We start from the raw sequence: 19,933 nt of genomic DNA on the forward strand, positions 1-19,933 counted from the left end.
GCTGTGAGCATTATGCAATGGTTGGGGGACCCCCCCTCCCCCCCCCAGCCCAACCCCCCCCCGGGAGCTTTATGCAACGATTCCTATGCAAATGAGGCCTAATTGCATCCCCCCCCCCCCCCGGGAAGCTGCATGTTTCGGGGGGGCCCTTTCCGCCTCCCCCCCCCCCATCCCGGGCTGTGCTGGAACGAGCTACCCCTCCCCCCCCTTAATTACTAATTATTAACGCCTCATTAATAATTATTAATTAACCCCCCCCTTTAATAACCGTAGTAATATAACCTGGGATTGGTGCAATTCCCCCCCCCAAAATGGCCGGGGTGGGGGCGGGGGGGGGAGGGGCCCCCCCTTTTCAGGGGGGCGGGGGGGGGTCTCTGACTCAGGAAGGGGGGGGCAGTGCCAAACTTTTCGGGGGGCCCCCCCGGGGGTGGGGGAGGGGCGGCAGCGCTCTTTTTGCGGGGGGGGGGGAAGGGGGGGGGGTTCGTTAGCGCCGCGGCTTAACGAGCGGCGCCGCGGCAATAAAGCGAGCTGGAAACCGCCAAAGTCGTGAGTTTTACCTCATTTAGCGCCTTTATTTTAATCTATTTCATTTCGTTTTATTTCGTTTCATTTCAATTTATTCCATTTTTACTCCGTTTTATTTCATTTCCTTCTATTTTTACGCCTTTGGGGGGGCTCAGTCACCTCCCCCCCCCAATTAAGGCCGAGGTTCTTTAGGCCCCAGCGCTAATTGGGCCTGGTGTTCGTTAGCCCCCGGCGCTAATTAGGTCGGGGGGGAGGGGGAAGGGCCCAGGTGTCCGGGGGGGGGGGCGATTGCGCAGTTTTTGCTCTATTTTGGGGGTTTTGGCCTCGTTTTTTTCTGGGCCGCACTGTGGCGAACTGGGACAGGGGGAGGGGCTGGTTGGGGGGGGGGGTGTACTGGTCTGGGGAGCATTTATACTGGTTTGGGACATCTGTACTGGTTTAGAGGACCTGTACTGGTCTGGGGATGGTTCATACTGGTTTGGGGGGGGGGGGGGGCGGCATCTCTGTACTGGTTTAGAGAGGCCTGTACTGGTTTGGGAGGGCTCATACTGGTTTGGGGGTCTCTGTACTGGTTTTAGGGTGTCCGTACTGGTCTGGGGAGGGCTCATACTGGTTTGGGGGGTCTCTATACTGGTTTTAGGGTGTCCGTACTGGTCTGGGGAGGGTTCATACTGGTTTTGAAGTGTCTGTACTGGTTCCAGGGTGTCTGGACTGTTTTCGGGATGCTTGTACTGGTTTTGGGGTGTCTGTACTGGTCTGAGCAGGGTTCACACTGGTTTCGGGGTGTCTGGACTGGTTTTGGGGGGGGTTTCCTGCACTGGGGGGGGGCAGGCATCCGGGGGGGGCCCAGGCGTCCGGGCGCCCCTCCCGTCAGCCCGAGGGGGCCCCGGCGTCCTCAGTTGGTGGCGGCGGCTCCCAGGGGGCCCCGGGTCCGGGGGGGCCCAGGCGTCCGGGGGGGCCGCTTGAGGGGCCCCCCCAGGCCCAGCAGCTCCTGCACCGCCGGGGGCAGCTCCTGGGGGCAGAAAGACCCGTCGGGGGGGGGGCAGATTCGGGGGGGGCAGTTTCGGAGGGGTCCCACAGGGGGTGCAGTTGGGGGGGGGCCGGATTTGGGGGGGTAGTTTGGGGGGGCAGGTTTGGGGGGGCAGTTTTGGGGGGGTCCCCCTTGGGGGGGCAGTTGGGAGGGCAGTTTGGGGGGAGGGGCAGTTTCGGGGGGCAGTTTGGAAGGGGCAGTTTTGGGGGGGGGGTCCCCAGGGGGCCAGTTTGGGGGGGGGGTTGGGAGGGGCAAGTTTGGGGGGGGTCCCCACGGGGGGTGGTTTGGGGGGGGGTCCCCGGGGGGGGGGCAGTTTTGGGGGGAGGGTCCCCGGGGGGGGGGCAGTTTGGGGAAGGCAGTTTTGGGGAGGTCCCTGGGGGGGGGCAGTTTTGGGAGGGGTCCCAGGTGGGTCCCCGGGGGGGGGGGGGCAATTTCGGGGGGGGGTCCCGTTTGGGGGGGGCAGTTTTGGGGGGATCCCCGGGGGGGGCAGTTTCGGGGGGGTCCCCGGGGGGGGGTCACTCACGGTGGCGGCAGCAGCCAGCTGCCAGTAGAGCCCCTCGGCCCGGCTCAGCACCGCGTCGGCCTCCAGCCGCGGCCACCGCGCGGGGGGGCCCTGGGGACCGCGGCGTCACCCCCCCAGCCGGCCCCGGCCCCCACCCCGCCCCGTGTCCCCTCCCCGTGTCCCCAGTCACATCCCCGTGGCCCCAACGCCGTCCCCAATCCCGTCCCTGTGTCCCCAACCTGTCCCCATGTCCCCAGTGCCACCATGTCCCCGACCCAGTTCCTGTGTCCCCAACCCCTCCCCGTGTCCCCTCCCTGTGTCCCCAGTGCCACCCCAGCCCCTCCCCGTGTCCCCAATCACATCCCCATGGCCCCAACGCCGTCCCCAATCCCGTCCCTGTGTCCCCAATGCCACCGTGTCCCCGACCCAGTTCCTGTGTCCCCAACCCCTCCCCGTGTCCCCGTCCCCGACGCCTCCCCGTGTCCCCAGTGCCATCCCCATGTTCCCAATCTGTCCCTGATGCTGTCCCCATGTCCCCAACGCCACCCCCATTCCCCTCCCCCGTCCCCAACCCAGTCCCTGTGTCCCCAATGCCACCCGCAGCCCCGTCCCCGTGTCCCTGGCCCGTCCCCATGTCCCCAACCCCATCCCCGTGTCCCCAATGCTGTCCCCAACTCCTCCCCATGTCCCCAACCCCTCCCCGTGTCCCCAACCCATCCCCATGTCCCCAATGCCATCACCAACCCGTCCCCATGTCCCCAACCCGTCCCCATGTCCCCAACCTGTCCCCGTGTCCCCAGTACCATCCTCATCCCCATGTCCCCAATGCCACCCCCAACCCCATCCCCGTGTCCCCAACCCATCCCCATGTCCCCAATGCCATCACCAACCCGTCCCCGTGTCCCCAACCCCTCCCCGTGTCCCCAACCCCTCCCCGTGTCCCCAACCTGCCCCCATGTCCCCAACCCCGTCCCCATGTCCCCAATGCCACCCCCACCCTGTCCCCGTGTCCCCCCCTCGAGGCTCTCCCTCTCCCTGGGGTGCAGCGGCCCCTCGTGTCCCCACCTCGTCCTTGTCCGTGTCCCCGTCACTGTCCGTGTCCCCGCTGTCCCTGTCGTCCCCGCTGTCCCCGGGGGGGTCCCCGGGCGGGGGGGCACCGGCGGCCTCCAGCACCCCGCAGGCCACCAGCAGCTGGAAGTTGGGGCAGGGCAGCCCCGTCCACAGCACCTGGGGGGGGGGACAGGTGGGGACCCCCCCCGTGTGTCCCTGTGTCCCTGTCCCCCCGGTGTGTCCCTGTGTCCCTGTGTCCCCCCCCCGGTGTGTCCCTGTCCCCCCTCCGGTGTCCGCCATGTCCCCCCCCCCGTCCCCATGTCCCCCCTGTCCCCAGTGTCCCCCCCCCCACGTTCCCCCCCATCCCCTGTGTCCCCCCCATGTCCCTGGTGTTCTCCATGTCCCCCCCATCCCAGTGTCCCCTCCATGTCCCTCCATGTTCCCCCCGGTCCCCTGTGTCCCCCCCTCATGTCCCTGGTGTCCCCCATGTTCCCTCCATCCCAATGTCCCCCCATGTCCCCCCAGTCCCCTGTGCCCCCCCCATCCCCGTGCCCCCCCCATGTCCCTGGTGTCCCCCATGTTCCCTCCATCCCCAATGTCCCCCCAGTCCCCTGTGTCCCCCCCCATCCCCGTGCCCCACCCATGTCCCTGGTGTCCCCCATGTTCCCTCCATCCCCAGTGTCCCCCCCCCCCGTCTCCATGTCCCCCCGGTCCCCAGTGTCCCCCTCTCAAGTCCCCGGTGCCCCCCCCATCCCTACGTCCCCCCGATCCCCAGTGCCCCCCCCCCCCGGCCCCGGTGCCCCCGGTACCTCCCAGAGCCGCTGGACCCCCCCGAGGTCGAGGGGGGGCCGGTAGCGGAGCTGCAGCAGGCGCCGGCAGAGGCCCCTCGACCCCCGGGGGGCTGCGGGGGGGGGGGGGGGGAGGACGTGAGGGGGGGCTGTGAGGGGGCGGGGCCACGGAGGGGGCGGGACCAGGGCCGGGGGGGGGCTCTATGGGCTGCTACGGGCTCATATGGGCTCATACAGGGCTCTATGGGCTCCTGAGGGCCCTATATGGGCTCCTGAGGGCTGGGGGGGGTCATGGGGGCCTATACAGGCTCCTATGGGCTCCTACGGGCCACTACGGGACCCTACAGGGGCGTATGGGCCGCTACGGGCTCGTGTGGACTCGTACGGGCTCATACGGCTGCGTGGGGGCCCCTACGGGCTCGTACGGGCTCGTGCAAGTCCCTATGTGCGTGTACGGGTTCACATGGGTCTCTGCAGGTCCGTATAGCCTTATATAAGAGACTCTACGGGGTCCTATGGGCGCGGGCGGGCCTCTACGACCTCATATGGGCCTCTATGGGCTCGTACACGCTCGCAGGGGACCCTACAGGCTTGTACGGCCCTCCGCGGGGTCGTATGGGCTGATGCAAGCTCGTACACGCTCGTATGGGACTCTATAGGCGCGCGGAGGCCCGTATGAGCTCGCACAAACCCGTACGAGCCCGTACAGCCCCGCGCAGGCTTGCGTGGCCTCGTGCGAGCCTCTACGGGCTCGTGCAGGCCTCACATGGGTCTTGGGGGGCTCCTATGGGCTCCTACGCAGTTATGCCGGCCTCTACGGGCTCGTATTGGCTCATACGGGCTCGTGCGGGGCTCTACGGGCTCGTACGGGCTTGTACAGGGTTCCACGGGCTCGCATGGGCTCGTGGTGGCTCCTACGGGCTCATATAAGCTCGCGTGGGCTCACATGGGTCTCTGCAGGCTCGTATTGGTTCACGCGGGCTCCGTACAGGCCTCTGTGGGCTCATATGGACTTGCGTGGGTCTCTGGGGACTCGTACGGGTTCCTACAGGCCTCTACAAGCGCATGTGGGCTTGTGCAGACCTCTGCGGGTTCCCGTCGGCTCATACGGGGCTCTATGGGCTCATACGGGCTCGTATGTGCTTGTAGGGCTTCTATGGGCCTCTAGGAGCCCATACGGGCTGGTGTGGGTGTCTGTGGGCTCGTATGCGCTCGTATAGGACTCTATGGGCTCGTACGGGCTTGTATGGGCCTCTAACGGCTCGTATGGACTTGCGTGGGCCTCTATGGGCTCCCACGGGCTCATACGGCCTCGTAGAGGCTCATATGGGATTCTATGGGGTCACATAAGTATTTACGGGCTTGTATGAGCTCGTATAGGATTCTCTGGGTGTGTACGGGCTTGTATGGGTCTCTACGGGCTCGTATGGGTCTCTACGGGCTCACGTGGGTCCCTACGGGCTCGTATGGGTCCCTACGGGCTCGCATGGGTCCCTACGGGCTCACGTGGGTCCCTACGGGCTCGTATGGGTCTCTACGGGCTCGCATGGGTCCCTACGGGCTCACATGGGTCTCTACGGGCTCACATGGGTCTCTACGGGCTCGCATGGGTCCCTACGGGCTCACATGGGTCTCTACGGGCTCGTTTGGGTCCCTACGGGCTCGCATGGGTCCCTACGGGCTCGCATGGGTCTCTACGGGCTCGCATGGGTCCCTACGGGCTCACATGGGTCCCTACGGGCTCACATGGGTCTCTATGGGCTCGCATGGGTCCCTACGGGCTCGCATGGGTCTCTACGGGCTCACATGGGTCTCTACGGGCTCGTAGGGGTCCCTACGGGCTCACATGGGTCTCTACGGGCTCACATGGGTCCCTACGGGCTCACATGGGTCTCTACGGGCTCACATGGGTCCCTACGGGCTCACATGGGTCTCTACGGGCTCGCATGGGTCCCTACGGGCTCGCATGGGTCCCTACAGGCTTGTATGGGTCTCTATGGGCTCGCATGGGTCCCGACGGGCTCACATGGGTCCCTATGGGCTCACATGGGTCCCTATGGGCTCACATGGGTCCCTACGGGCTCACATGGGTCCCTACGGGCTTGTATGGGTCCCTACGGGCTTGTATGGGTCCCTACGGGCTCACATGGGTCCCTACGGGCTCACATGGGTCCCTACAGGTTCACATGGGTCTCTACGGGCTTGTATGGGTCCCTACGGGCTCGCATGGGTCCCTACGGGCTCACATGGGTCCCTACGGGCTCGCATGGGTCCCTACGGGCTCACATGGGTCCCTACGGGCTCACATGGGTCTCTACGGGCTCGCATGGGTCCCTACGGGCTCACATGGGTCCCTACGGGCTCGCATGGGTCCCTACGGGCTCACATGGGTCTCTATGGGCTCGCATGGGTCCCTACGGGCTCGCATGGGTCCCTACGGGCTCGCATGGGTCTCTACGGGCTCGTATGGGTCCCTACGGGCTCGCATGGGTCCCTACGGGCTCGCATGGGTCTCTACGGGCTCGCATGGGTCTCTACGGGCTCGTATGGGTCCCTACGGGCTCACATGGGTCCCTACGGGCTCACATGGGTCTCTATGGGCTCGCATGGGTCCCTACGGGCTCGCATGGGTCCCTACGGGCTCGCATGGGTCTCTACGGGCTCATATGGGTCCCTACGGGCTCACATGGGTCCCTACGGGCTCACATGGGTCCCTACGGGCTCGCATGGGTCTCTACGGGCTCGTATGGGTCCCTACGGGCTCACATGGGTCCCTACGGGCTCGCATGGGTCTCTACGGGCTCGTATGGGTCCCTACGGGCTCGTATGGGTCCCTACGGGCTCACATGGGTCTCTACGGGCTCGTATGGGTCCCTACGGGCTCACATGGGTCCCTACAGGCTCATATGGGTCCTTATGGGCTCGTATGGGTCCCTACGGGCTCGCATGGGTCCCTACAGGCTCATATGGGTCCCTACGGGCTCGCATGGGTCCCTACGGGCTCGTACGAGCTCATATAGGTCTCTACGGGGTCATATGGGCTCGTACGGGTGTCTACGGGCTCTTACAGGCTTCTGTGGGTCTCTATGGGCTCCTACGGGCTCTGTGCTCCGTCCTGGGGGTTCGTGGGGGGTCTGGGGGGGGTCGGGGGTCCTTACCCAGGCGGTCGCAGAGGGGGGGGTCCAGCACCCGCAGCAGCTGCCCCAGTGGCTCCGTGAGCTGCTCCCGGCTCCCCGCGAAGGCGCCGCCCTGGGGGGGGGGGGCAGCGGGTGGGGACCCCAAAAACACCCCAATGTCCCCCCCAAAACCCCCCTGGGCACCCCCATAACCACCCAAGCCCCCCAAAACCAACCCAAAGCCCCCCCAAAACACTGAACCTCCACCCTCAAAACCTCCCAAATCCCCCCGAAACGTCCCAAAACTCCCCAAAGCCCCCCCAGAACCATTTGGGGGGGTCTCTCTTTCTCCCCCCCCCCAATTTGGGGGCCCCCCCGCTCACCGCCAGCTCCATGACGCCGCAGAAGGCCCAGAACGCCTCGGCCTCCTCGGGGAACACGGGCAGCAGCGGTGCCAGCAGCTCGCTCATGCCCCCCACGTAGCCTGGGGGGGCCGCGGGGGTCAGTGGGGACCCCCAGAGCCCCCCCGGGACCCCCAAAACCTTCCAACCCTGCCAGGACCCTCCCCGGGACCCCCAGAGCCCCCCTGGGACCCCCAAACCCTCCTAACCCCCCCAGGACCCCTAAACCCTCCCAACCCTGCCAGGACCCCCCCCAGACCTCCAGAGACCCTCCCAGACCCCCAAGGCCCCCCCCCGGGACCCCCAGGCCCCCAGGTGCCCCCCATGCCCCCAAGGAACCCCCCCATGGACCTCCTAGACCCCCAGGACTCCTCCAAGGGACTCCCCAGACCCCCAGGACCCCCCCCAGACCCCCAGGACACCCCCAAAGGACTCCCCAGACCCCCAGAAGCCCCCCCAGACCCCCAGGACCCCCCCAAGGGGCTCCCCAGACCCCCAGAAGCCCCCCAGACCCCCAGGACCCCCCCAAGGGGCTCCCCAGACCCCCAGAAGCCCCCCCAGACCCCCAGGACCCCCCCAAGGGGCTCCCCAGACCCCCAGAAGCCCCCCCAGACCCCCAGGACCCCCCCAAGGGGCTCCCCAGACCCCCAGAAGCCCCCCCCAGACCTCCAGGACCCCCCCAAGGGACTCCCCAGACCCCCAGAAGCCCCCCCAGACCCCCAGGACCCCCCCAAGGGGCTCCCCAGACCCCCAGAAGCCCCCCCCAGACCTCCAGGACCCCCCCAAGGGACTCCCCAGACCCCCAGAAGCCCCCCCAGACCCCCAGGACCCCCCCAAGGGACTCCCCAGACCGCCAGAAGCCCCCCCAGACCCCCAGGACCCCCCCAAGGGGCTCCCCAGACCCCCAGAAGCCCCCCCCAGACCTCCAGGACCCCCCCCAAGGGACTCCCCAGACCCCCAGAAGCCCCCCCAGACCCCCAGGACCCCCCCAAGGGGCTCCCCAGACCCCCAGAAGCCCCCCCAGACCTCCAGGACCCCCCCAAGGGACTCCCTAGACCCTCAGGACACCCCCAGACCCCCACTGACCCCCTCAGACCCCCCCAGGACCCCCCCCCCAGCGCACCCAGGTCGAAGTTGTACATGCAGTAGGTCATGAGGATGTCGTGGAGCAGCACCCGCGCGGGGCCGGCGGCCCCCCGGGCCACGTCGCGCTCTGGGGCGACCCACGGCACCGTCAGCGGGGCGGCACGCCTGGGGCACGCCTGGCACACGCCTCGCACACGCCTGGCACATGCCTGGCACATGCCACGTCCCCCCCCCCCCCCCAATGGGCAGGGGTCCCGCACTGGGCCATGGGCTGGCTGTGGGGCACTGCGGGGTCCCTGGGGTAGCCATGGGGCGGTTGCAGGGTCCGTGGGGCAGCTGTGGGGTGGCTGCGGGGCAGCTCAGGAGGGTGACAGGGTGGCTGTGGGGCAGTTTGGGGTCCCTGGGGGCCTGTGGGGCAGCTGTGGGGTGGCCATGGGGCAGTGTGGGGGTCCCTGGGGTGGTCGTGGGGCAGTTTGGGGCAGTTATGGGGCAGTTAGGGGTCCCTGGGGTGGCCATGGGGCAGTTCAGGGGGCCGTGGGGCAGCTGTGGGGCAGTTCAGGTGGCCATGGGGCAGTTTGGGGATCCCTGGGGCGGCTGTGGGGCAGTTCAGGTGGCCGTGGGGCAGCTGTGGGGTGGCCATGGGGCAGTGTGGGGGTCCCTGGGGTGGTCGTGGGGCATTTTGGGGCAGTTGTGGGGCAGTTTGGGGTCCCTGGGGGGGCTGTGGGGCAATTTGGGGGTCCCTAGGGCAGCTGTGGGGCAGTTCAGGTGGCCATGGGGCAGCTGTGGGGCAGTTCAGGTTGCCATGGGGCAGTTTGGGGTCCCTGGGGCGGCTGTGGGGCAGTTCAGGTGGCCGTGGGGCAGCTGTGGGGTGGCCATGGGGCAGTGTGGGGGTCCCTGGGGTGGTCGTGGGGCATTTTGGGGCAGTTATGGGGCAGTTTGGGGTCCCTGGGGGGGCTGTGGGGCAATGTGGGGGTCCCTAGGGCAGCTGTGGGGCAGTTCAGGGGGGCCATGGGGCAGCTGTGGGGCAGCCATGGGGCAGTGTGGGGGTCCCTGGGGTGGTCATGGGGCAGTTTGGGGTGGCTGTGGGGCAGTTTGGGGTCCCTGAGACAGCAGTGGGGCAGTGGGGGGGGGTCCCTGGGGTGGCCGTGGGGCAGTTTGTGTGTCTGTGGGGCAGCTGTGGGGCAGCTTGGGGTCCCTGGGGTGGCTGCGGGGCAGTCATGGGGGTCTTTGAGGTAGTTTGGGCACTTGTGGGGCAGCCATGGGGCAGTTTGGGGGTCCGTGGGACAGCGTGGGGTGGCTGTGGGGCAGTTGAGGGCCAGTCGGGGGTCGGTGGGGTGGCTGTGGGGCAGTGTGGGGGTCTGTGGGGCAGTGTGGGGTGGCTGTGGGGCAGCTGAGGGCCAGTCGGGGGCCTGTGGGGTGGCTGTGGGGCAGTCATGGGGGTCTTTGGGGTAGTTTGGGCACTTGTGGGGCAGCCATGGGGCAGTGTGGGAGTCCATGGGGCAGTGTGGGGTGGCTGTGGGGCAGCTGGGGGTCTGTGTGCTGGCCATGGGGCAGTTGGGGGGTCCATGGGGTGGCTGGGGGGCAGCTGGGGGGCAGCCCGGGCTCCGTGGGGTGGCCGTGGGGCAGTTTGGGGGTCCGTGGGGCGGGTTATGGGGCAGCCGTGGGGCGGCCGTGGGGCTCACCGAGGCGGCGGCGGTAGCACCGCAGCGGCCGGTTGCGTCGCTCCTGCCCGGGGCTCAGCGAGCGCCACTGCAGCTTCATGCGGGCGTAGTCGGCCCTGCCGCAGCGCCGTCACCCCAAAAGCCCCCGAAACGCCCCCAAAAGCCCCCCGAAACCCCCGGAAACCCCCCCGAAACCCCTGCGGACCCCCCCGACCCCCCAAACCACCCCAAAACCCCAGAAACTGCCCTAAAGTACTCTGCTCTCCCCCAAATCGCCCCCAAACTGCCCCAGGGTCGGTCCCGACCACCCCAATCCCCCTAAACGCCCTCAAAATGGCCCCCCAAATCCCTGCCAAGCCCCAAACAGGCCTAAACCCCTCAAAACCACCCTCAAACTCTGCAGAAATGCCTAAATCACCCCAAAACCACCCCCAACCCACCCTGACTCCTTCCAAACCACCCCAAAAGCCCCAGAAGCCCCCAAATCCCCCTAACCCCCCCCAAACGACCCCCCCAAGCCCCCCAAACCAGGCCAGACCCCCTCAACCCCCCCACACCATGGGGCACCGCAAGCACACGCGTGTTCACGCGTGTCTCCCTGTGCCGTGTCCCCTCACGCAGCTCGCACACGCGTGTGCTCACCGGCGCTGCCGGGCCCGGGCCGGCTCCTCGCCGTCGCCGCAGCCCCACGGCCGCAGGCCTAGCAGGCGGCACCAGCCCTGCCGCCGCGCCTCGGGGCTCAGCCCCTGCCGGGGGGCGGGCACCGCCTCAGGCCCCGCCCACCCCGCCAGGCCCCGCCCCGTTGCTCAGAGCCCCGCCCACAGGAGCAGGGCCATAGCCCCTTTAAGTGTAACCCCGCCCCCACATGTGGCCCCACCCATAACATGTGCATAGCTCCTTTAAGCGTGGCCCCGCCCCTCACATGTGGCCCCACCCACAGCAACATGGTCATAGCCCCTTTAAGTGTGGCCACGCCCCCTACATGTGGCCCTGCCCATAGCAACATGGTAACAGCCCCTTTAAGTGTAGCCACACCCCTCCCACATGGCTCCACCCATAGCAACAGGGTCACCCCCCCTTTAAGTGTGGCCCCACCCCCGCATGTGGCCCCACCCATAACATAGCCATAGCCCCTTTAAGTGTGGCCACGCCCCCCGCATTTGGCCCCACCCATAGCAACATGGCCATAGCCCCTTTAAGCGTGGCCACACCCTCCCTGCATGTGGCCCCGCCCATCTGGGGTGGTGTCCTTTCCCCTAGCCCCGCCCCCTGGCAGCCCCTTGGGGAGGCCCCGCCCACCTGCTCCTGCCTGCACGTGGCCACGCCCCCACGCCCAGCTGGCCCTGCCCTTCACCCTCAGCCCCGCCCACTCCCAGCCCCCCGGGACCCCTCAGTGGCCCCGCCCCCAGCCGGCAGCCCCTCCCCCCGTGCGGCCCCGCCCCCTGGCCCCGCCCCCTCACCCCGCGGAAGAGGCGCCAGCGCAGCCCCTCGGGGTCCCTGATTCGCCCCTCGGCGTCGCAGCTCCGCCCCCACTCCGCCTCCGTCACCGGGGGCCCCCGCGGGGGGTGGGGCCGCGGCCCCAGCCGCACCTGGGGGGCGGAGCCTGTCAGGCCCCGCCCCCTGCCCGGAGACACGCCCCCAGCTCCTGCCTGGCCACACCCCCTTGCCTAGGCCCCACCCCCTGCCTGGAGCCCAGCCTGGCCCCGCCCCCTATATGACCCCACCCCTTCTGTGGCCCCGCCCCTGCACCTTTCAGCCCCGCCCCCTCCTGCCTGGCCCCACCCCCTCACCTCTTCCCCCCTCTGCCTTGGCCCCTCCCCTGCGAAGCCCCGCCCCCTCCTGCCAGGCCCCGCCCTCCCCACCAAGCCCCACCTCCTCCTTCCAGCCCCGCCCCCTCCTGCCTGGCCCCACCCCCTCACCTCTTCCCCCCGCCTTGGCCCCACCCCTCCCCTCCAGGCCCCGCCCTCCCCTCCAGGCCCCGCCCCACTCACGCAGGCGATGACCTCGAAGGGCGGCTCCGCCTCCTCCTCGGCGGGGGCGGGGCCTCGCGGCGCCCCCAGCAGGCGGCTCACGCGCGAGAGCCCCCCCAGCGTGGCGGCGTAGGGGGCCTGCAGCAGGCGCTGGGGGGCCCAGGTGTCCGGGGGGGCCCAGGCGTCCGGGACACCCCCCCCCAACCCCACCGGGGGGCCCAGGCATCCGAGTGGGCCCAGGCGTCCGGGACACCCCCCCCCAACCCCACCGGGGGGCCCAGGCATCCGAGTGGGCCCAGGCGTCCGGGACACCCCCCCTCCAGCCCCAAGGGGCCCAGGCGTCCGGGACACCTCCCCCCCAACCCCACCGGGGGGCCCAGGCGTCCAGGGGGGGCCCAGGCGTCCGGGACACCCCCCCCCCAGCCCCAAGGGGCCCAGGCGTCCGGGACACCCCCCCCCAACCCCACCGGGGGGCCCAGGCATCTGGGGGGGGCCCAGGCGTCCGGGACACCCCCCCCCACCACAGCGGGGCCCAGGCGTCCGGGACACCACCCCCACCCCCACCAGGGGGCCCAGGCGTCCGGGGGGGGCCCAGGCGTCCGGGACACCCCCCCCTCCAGCCCCAAGGGGCCCAGGCGTCCGGGACACCCCCCCCCCACCACCGGGGGGCCCAGGCGTCTAGGGGGGGCCCAGGCGTCCGGGACATCCCTCCCTCCCAGCCCCAAGGGGCCCAGGCGTCCGGGACACCCCCACCACCCCCACCGGGGGGCCCAGGCGTCCAGGGGGGGCCCAGGCGTCCGGGACACCCCCCCCTCCAGCCCCAAGGGGCCCAGGCGTCCGGGACACCCCCCCCCAACCCCACCGGGGGGCCCAGGCATCCGAGTGGGCCCAGGCATCCGGGACATCCCCCCCTCCCAGCCCCAAGGGGCCCAGGCGTCCGGGACACCCCCCCACCACCACCGGGGGGCCCAGGCGTCTAGGGGGGGCCCAGGCGTCCGGGACATCCCTCCCTCCCAGCCCCAAGGGGCCCAGGCGTCCGGGACACCCCCACCACCCCCACCGGGGGGCCCAGGCGTCCAGGGGGGGCCCAGGCGTCCGGGACACCCCCCCCTCCAGCCCCAAGGGGCCCAGGCGTCCGGGACACCCCCCCCAACCCCACCGGGGGGCCCAGGCATCCGGGGGGGCTCAGGCATCCGGGAAACCCCCCCCAGCACCAAGGGGCCCAGGCGTCCAGGGGGCCCAGGCATCCGGGATCCCCCCCGCCCCAGGGCCCAGGCATCCGGGACCCCCCCCCAGGGCCCAGGCGTCCGGGACCCCCCCCCCCCGGGGCCCAGGCGTCCGGGCACTCACGGCGACGAGGCCGGGGGCGGCGTCGAGCTGCGGCTCGGTCCCGGGGGGGGCCACGAGGAGCAGGCGGGGGGCGCGGGGGCACCTGGGGGCCGGGGGGGGGGGGCTCAGCATGGGCCCCCCCCCCACACGCACACACACGTGCGGGGGCTCCCGTGTCCCCTCGTGTCCCCCCGTGGGCTCCCGTGTCCCCCTATGTCCCCTCATGGGCTCCCATGTCCCCCCCCCGTCCCCTCAGGTGCTCCTGTGTCCCCCCCGTGTCCCCTTACTTGTTCCCATGTGCTCCTGTGTCCCCCCCGTGTCCCCTCGTGACCCCCGTGTCCCCTCGTGTCCCCCCGTGTCCCCTCATGTGCTTCTGTGTCCCCCCATGGGCTCCCGTGTGTCCCTGTGTCCCCCCGTGTCCCCCTGTGTCCCCTCATGTCCCCCTATGTCCCCTCGTGGGCTCCCATGTCCCCCGCCATGGGCTCCCGTAACCCTTTGTGGGCTCCCACGGTCCCTCGTGGGCTCCCATGTCCCCCCGTGTCCCCCCATGTCCCCTCGTGGGCTCCCGTGTCCCCCCCCATGGGCTCCCGTGTGTCCCTGTGTCCCCCCGTGTCCCCCCATGTGCTCCTGTGTCCCCCCATGGGCTCCTGTGTGTCCCTGTGTCCCCCCGTGTCCCCTCGTGTCCCCCTATGTCCCCTCGTGGGCTCTCGTGTCCCCCCCCATGGGCTCCCGTGTGTCCCTGTGTCCCCCCGTGTCCCCCCCCATGGGCTCCTGTGTGTCCCTGTGTCCCCCCGTGTCCCCTCGTGTCCCCCTATGTCCCCTCGTGGGCTCTCGTGTCCCCCCCCATGGGCTCCTGTGTGTCCCTGTGTCCCCCCGTGTCCCCTCGTGTCCCCCTATGTCCCCTCGTGGGCTCTCGTGTCCCCCCCCATGGGCTCCTGTGTGTCCCTGTGTCCCCCCATGTCCCCTCGTGTCCCCCCGTGTCCCCCCATGTGCTCCTGTGTGTCCCTGTGTCCCTGTGTCCCCCCGTGTCCCCTCGTGTCCCCCTATGTCCCCTCGTGGGCTCCCATGTCCCCCCCCATGGGCTCCCGTGACCCTCTGTGGGCTCCCACGGTCCCTCGTGTCCCCCCGTGTCCCCCTATGTCCCCTCGTGGGCTCCCGTGTCCCCCCCCATGGGCTCCCGTGTGTCCCTGTGTCCCCCCGTGTCCCCTCATGGGCTCCCGTGTGTCCCTGTGTCCCCCCGTGTCCCCTCGTGTCCCCCTATGTCCCCTCATGGGCTCTCGTGTCCCCCCCCATGGGCTCCCGTGTGTCCCTGTGTCCCCCCATGTCCCCTCATGTCCCTCCGTGAGCTCCCGTGTCCCTTCACGTGCTCCTGTGGTCCCTCGTGTCCCTTCGTGTCCCCCCGTGTCCCCCCACGTGCTCCCGTGTGCTCCCAGGACCCGTGTGCTCCCGTGTGCGCCCGTGTCCCTTTGCGGGCTGCTGTGCACACACGTGTGCTCCCGTGTCCCCTCCTGTGCCCCCAGGTCCCCTCGTGTCCTCCCGGGACCCGTGTGCTCCCACGTGCTCCCGTGCGCTCCCACGTACTCCTGTGTACTTCCGTGGCCCCCCCCGCACACGCGTGTCCCGCCGCGCACACGCGTGTACTCACGGGCGGAGGGGCAGGCGGCGGGCCAGGGCGCGCAGCAGGGCGCGGGTGCCGCCGTCCCGTGTCCCCCCCCGCTCCCCCGCCCCCAAACACGCGTGTCCCGCCCCCGCACACGCGTGTCCCACCCCCACACACGCGTGTCCCGCCGCGCACACGCGTGTACTCACGGGCGGAGGGGCAGGCGGCGGGCCAGGGCGCGCAGCAGGGCGCGGGTGCCGCCGTCCCGTGTCCCCCCCCGCTCCCCCGCCCCCAAACACGCGTGTCCCACCCCCGCACACGCGTGTCCCGCCGCGCACACGCGTGTACTCACGGGCAGAGGGGCAGGCGGCGGGCCAGGGCGCGCAGCAGGGCGCGGGTGCCGCCGTCCCGTGTCCCCCCCTGCTCCCCCGCCCCCAAACACGCGTGTCCCACCCCCGCACACGCGTGTCCCGCCGTGCACACGCGTGTACTCACGGGCGGAGGGGCAGGCGGCGGGCCAGGGCGCGCAGCAGGGCGCGGGTGCCGCCGTCCCGTGTCCCCCCCCGCTCCCCCGCCCCCGAACACGCGTGTCCCGCCCCCGCACACGCGTGTCCCGCCGCGCACACGCGTGTACTCACGGGCGGAGGGGCAGGCGGCGGGCCAGGGCGCGCAGCAGGGCGCGGGTGCCGCCGTCCCGTGTCCCCCCCTGCTCCCCCGCCCCCAAACACGCGTGTCCCACCCCCGCACACGCGTGTCCCGCCGTGCACACGCGTGTACTCACGGGCGGAGGGGCAGGCGGCGGGCCAGGGCGCGCAGCAGGGCGCGGGTGCCGCCGTCCCGTGTCCCCCCCCGCTCCCCCGCCCCCGAACACGCGTGTCCCGCCCCCGCACACGCGTGTCCCGCCGCGCACACGCGTGTACTCACGGGCGGAGGGGCAGGCGGCGGGCCAGGGCGCGCAGCAGGGCGCGGGTGCCGCCGCGGGGGAAGTGCAGGGCGGGCGGACACGGGCCGTCGCGGGGCAGCAGCACCACGAAGGGGGGGCCCAGGGCCGGGCGGCCCCGCCGCACCCCCCGCAGCGTCCCCAGCCCCAGCCGGAAGCCCCAGGGGCCCCCCGAGGGCGCTGCGGGGGGGCACGCGTGTCACACGCGTGTCGCACGCGTGTCGCACGCGCCTCGCGTGCGTGTCACGCGCGTATGACACGCATATCACGCACGTCGCGCGCATGGGAGGTGCGTATCGCTCCCCCCGCTCCCCGCGTCCCTGTGCCCCCCCCGGTGCGTGTTCGCCCGTGTCGCGTGTGCGTGGCCGTGTGACGCGCGTGTGCGTGGAGGGGGCGCGGCGCCGGGCGGTCACGCGTGTCCCCGCGTGCAGCGTCACGTGTGTCTTGGTGCCGGGCGGAGTGTGCCCAGGCGTGGGCCCGCGTGTGTGAGGTGTCCCCAGTGTCACGCGTGTGCCCAAGTGTGTGTCCCCAGTGACACGCGCTTGCCATGCACGTGCCATGCGTGTGGGTGTGTGTGCCACGCATGTAGGCGTGTGTGGTTGCGTGTCACATGCATGGGGGTGCGTGTGGGTGCGTGTCACACACGTGGGTGCGTGTGCCACACGTGCAGGTGCGTGTGGGTGCGTGCATCACACGTGTGGGTGCGTGTGGGTGCCTGTGCCACGTGTGTGGGTGCGTGTGGGTGCATGAGGGTGCGTGTGCCATGCTAGTGGGTGCGTGTGGGTGCGTGTGGGTGCGTGCGCCATGCGTGTGCCACACATGTGCATGCATGTGGATGTGTGTCACACGCGTGTGGGTGCGTGTGTGTGCGTGTGGGTGCGTGTGCCACACCTGTGGGTGTGTGTGGGTGCATGTGGGTGCATATGACACACGTGTGGCTGCGTGTGGGCGCGCGTGGGTGCGTGTGGGTGCGTGTGCCATGCGTGTGGGTGCGTGTGGGTACGTGTGGGTGTGTGTGCCACACCTGGGGGTGCGTGTGGGTGTGTGTGGGTGCATGTGGGTGCATGTGACACGCGTGTGGGTGCGTGTGGGCGCGCGTGGGTGCGTGTGGGTGCATGTCACACGCGTGTGGGTGCGTGCAGGCGCATCTGGGTGCATATGGGTGTGTGTGCCACGCGTGTGAGTGCGTGTGGGTGCGAGTCACACGCGCGTGGCTGCGTGTGGGTGCGCGTGCCACGCGTGTGAGTGCGTGTGGGTGTGTGTCACGCACGTGGGTGCGTGTGGGTGCATGTCACACACATGTGGGTGCATGCGGGTGCGTGCAGGTGCATGTGCCACGCGTGTGGCTGCGCGTGGGTGCGTGTGGGTGCGTGTGCCACGTGTGTGGGTGCGTGTGGGTGTGTGTCACACGCACGTGGCTGCGTGTGGGTGCGTGCACCATGCATGTTGGTGCATGTGGGCGCGTGTGGGTGCGTGTGGGTGCATGTCACACACGTGTGGTTGCGTGCAGGTGCGTGCGGGTGCGTGCGGGTGCATGTGCCACGCGTGTGGCTGCACGTGTGTGCGTGTGGGTGCATGTGGGTGTGTGTCACACGCGCGTGGCTGCGTGTGGGTGCGTGCACCATGCGTGTGCCACGCGTGTGGGTGCGTGTGGATGAGTCACACGCGCGTGGCTGCGTGTGGGTGCGTGCCCCATGCGTGTGCCACGTGTGCGGGTGCGTGTGGGCGCGTGTGCGCGGTGTCACGCGTGTGCCGGGCGTGTGGGCGCGTGTGCGCGGTGTCCCGCGTGTGCCGGGCGTGTGCAGTACCGGGGGGGGGGGGCGGGGGCAGCCGGGGGGCGCTGACCACGGCCCAGTCGGGCTCGTAGCCGGGGTCGAAGAGCTCTTCGGCCTCCTCCTCCTCCTCCTCCTCCTCCTCCTCCTCCTCCTCCTCCTGCTCCTCCTCGTCTTCGGCCTCCTGCTCCTCCTCCTCCTCCTCGGGGCGCCCGGCCCCCGCCTGCGGCAACGACACGTCCGGGGGGCAGGTGTGGGTCGGGGGGGCAGTTGTGGGGCAGCTGTGGGTCCCGGGGGGTAGTTATGGGTCCCGGGGGTCAGTTGTGGGTTGGGGGGGGAAGTTATGGGGCAGTTATGGGCCCCGGGGGGGGCAGTTGTGGGTCCCTGGGGGCAGCTATAGGTCCCAGGGAAGCAGATATGGGGCAGTAATGGGTCCCAGGGGGCAGCTGGGGGTCAGGGGGGCAGTTGGGGGGCAGGGGGGCAGTTGGGGGTCCAGGGGGGCAGTTGGGGGGCAGTTATGGGTCCGGGGGGGCAGTTGGGGCTCCAGGGGGGCAGCTGGGGGGTAGTTATGGGTCTGGGGGGGCAGCAGGGGGTCCAGGGGGGCAGTTATGGGTCCGGGGGGCAGTTGGGGGTCCAGGGGGGCAGTTGGGGGGCAGTTATGGGTCTGGGGGGGGCAGTTGGGGGTCGGGGTCTCACCATGGTGCCGGGCGGCTCCCGCGGCTGCTCCAGGGGCTCCCACTGCAGCGTCGCCGCCCCCGGCTGCACCCACCAGTACAGACCAGTACAGACCAGTACACACCAATGCGCACCAATACGCACCAATACACACCAGTACAGACCAGTGTGCAGCAGTGCCCAGCACTGCCCACCAGTACACCCCGGCCAGTGCCCACCAGTGCCCACCAGTGCCCACCGGTACACCCCAGTGCCCACCAGTACACCCCAGTGGCCACCAGTTTAGACTTCTACGGATCAGTCTGGACCAGCACAGACCAATAAAGACTTCTGCCAACCAGTTTAGCCCAGTATGGACCAGTCGGGACCAGTCTGGACCAGCACAGCACAATATAAACTCCCATATAAGCAAACACTGACCAGTACAGGCAGCAACAGACTGGGAAACACTGGTCTGAACTGGTCTTGAGCGGTTTGGCCCCGCCCCCTGGGCAGCCCCGCCCCCATCTGGCTCCGCCCAGTGTGGCCCCACCCTGGCTGGCCCCGCCCCTTTCGGGCCCCACCCCCTCTGGATCTGCCTGGCCTGGCCCCGCCCCCTGCCCGGCCCCACCCTTTGGCCCCCCTCCCCCGGCCCTGCCCCATGTGGCCCCGCCCCCGTCTGGCCCCGCCCCCGGCCCCGCCCCCCGGCCCCGCCCCCGCACCGTCTCGAGGAGGCGCAGCACGCCGGGGAGCGTCGCCTCGGGGGCCCAGGGCCGCCGCACACGCGTGTGCACGCACACGCCCCGCCGCTCGAAGACCACCTGCGGGGGACACGCGCCGTCACGCCAGCGACACGCCACCGCCACGGGCAGGGACACGCTGCTGCCACCTGACACAGGGCCGCGGACGTGCCACGGTCACGTGACACAGGCCCACGGACACGCCTCCGTCATGGGACACAGAGACACGGACCTGCCACCGTCACGTGACACAGGGACGCGCCGCGGTCACGTGACACAGGGCCACGAGCATGCCACCGTCACATGACACAGGGCCACAGGCACACCCCGGTCACGTGACACAGGACCACAGACACGCCTCCGCCATGGGACACAGAGACAGGGACCCGCCACCATCACGTGACACAGGGCCATGCCACGGTCATGTGACAGAGGACCACGAGCAGGCTACCGTCACATGACCCAAGACAACAGCCACACCACGGTCACGTGACACAGGACACCGACACGCCACGGTCACAGGAAACCGGGCACGGGGGTCACCGGGGTCACGGCGCGGTCACGGGGCCCCGCCCTCGGCCCCGCCCCCGCCGCGAGGCCCCGCCCCCCCGGCCCCCTCACCCGCTCCCCCTCCGCCGCCATCCTCCTGCCGGCCGCTTCCGCAAACAAACACGACGTCACTTCCCCCTGCCAGGGGAGGGGGTGTGTCCCGCGCGGCCCCGCCCCTTCCGGCCGCCGCCGAACGCGCAGGGGGAGTCGCGAGCTGACG

General features: G+C 70.3%; 1 protein-coding gene across 2 annotated transcripts; it reads right to left on the bottom strand.

The window, feature by feature from the left end:
• Window positions 1-544: 544 nt before the first annotated feature.
• On the bottom strand, window positions 545-19,913 carry LOC135324081 (TBC1 domain family member 17-like). 2 transcript variants are annotated; one of them, XM_064499532.1, is made up of 17 exons: window positions 19,786-19,913; window positions 19,147-19,245; window positions 18,467-18,529; window positions 17,807-17,993; window positions 15,983-16,178; window positions 13,480-13,561; window positions 12,151-12,267; window positions 11,620-11,748; window positions 10,802-10,905; window positions 10,181-10,275; window positions 8,536-8,625; window positions 7,395-7,495; window positions 7,054-7,144; window positions 3,917-4,008; window positions 3,123-3,284; window positions 2,079-2,168; window positions 545-1,537 (listed from the first exon to the last, which is right to left on the bottom strand). In XM_064499532.1, exons 1-17 carry the CDS (start codon window positions 19,804-19,806, stop codon window positions 1,421-1,423), a joined length of 1,836 nt encoding a protein of 611 aa, XP_064355602.1. In that variant the 5' UTR covers window positions 19,807-19,913; the 3' UTR covers window positions 545-1,420. The 2 variants fall into 2 exon arrangements, with proteins under 2 accessions (XP_064355602.1, XP_064355601.1); XM_064499531.1 differs by having other exon boundaries at window positions 12,151-12,279.
• Window positions 19,914-19,933: the final 20 nt, after the last annotated feature.

Source organism: Dromaius novaehollandiae, chromosome 31 (genome assembly GCF_036370855.1).
Source record: "Dromaius novaehollandiae isolate bDroNov1 chromosome 31, bDroNov1.hap1, whole genome shotgun sequence".
NCBI lineage: Eukaryota > Metazoa > Chordata > Aves > Casuariiformes > Dromaiidae > Dromaius > Dromaius novaehollandiae.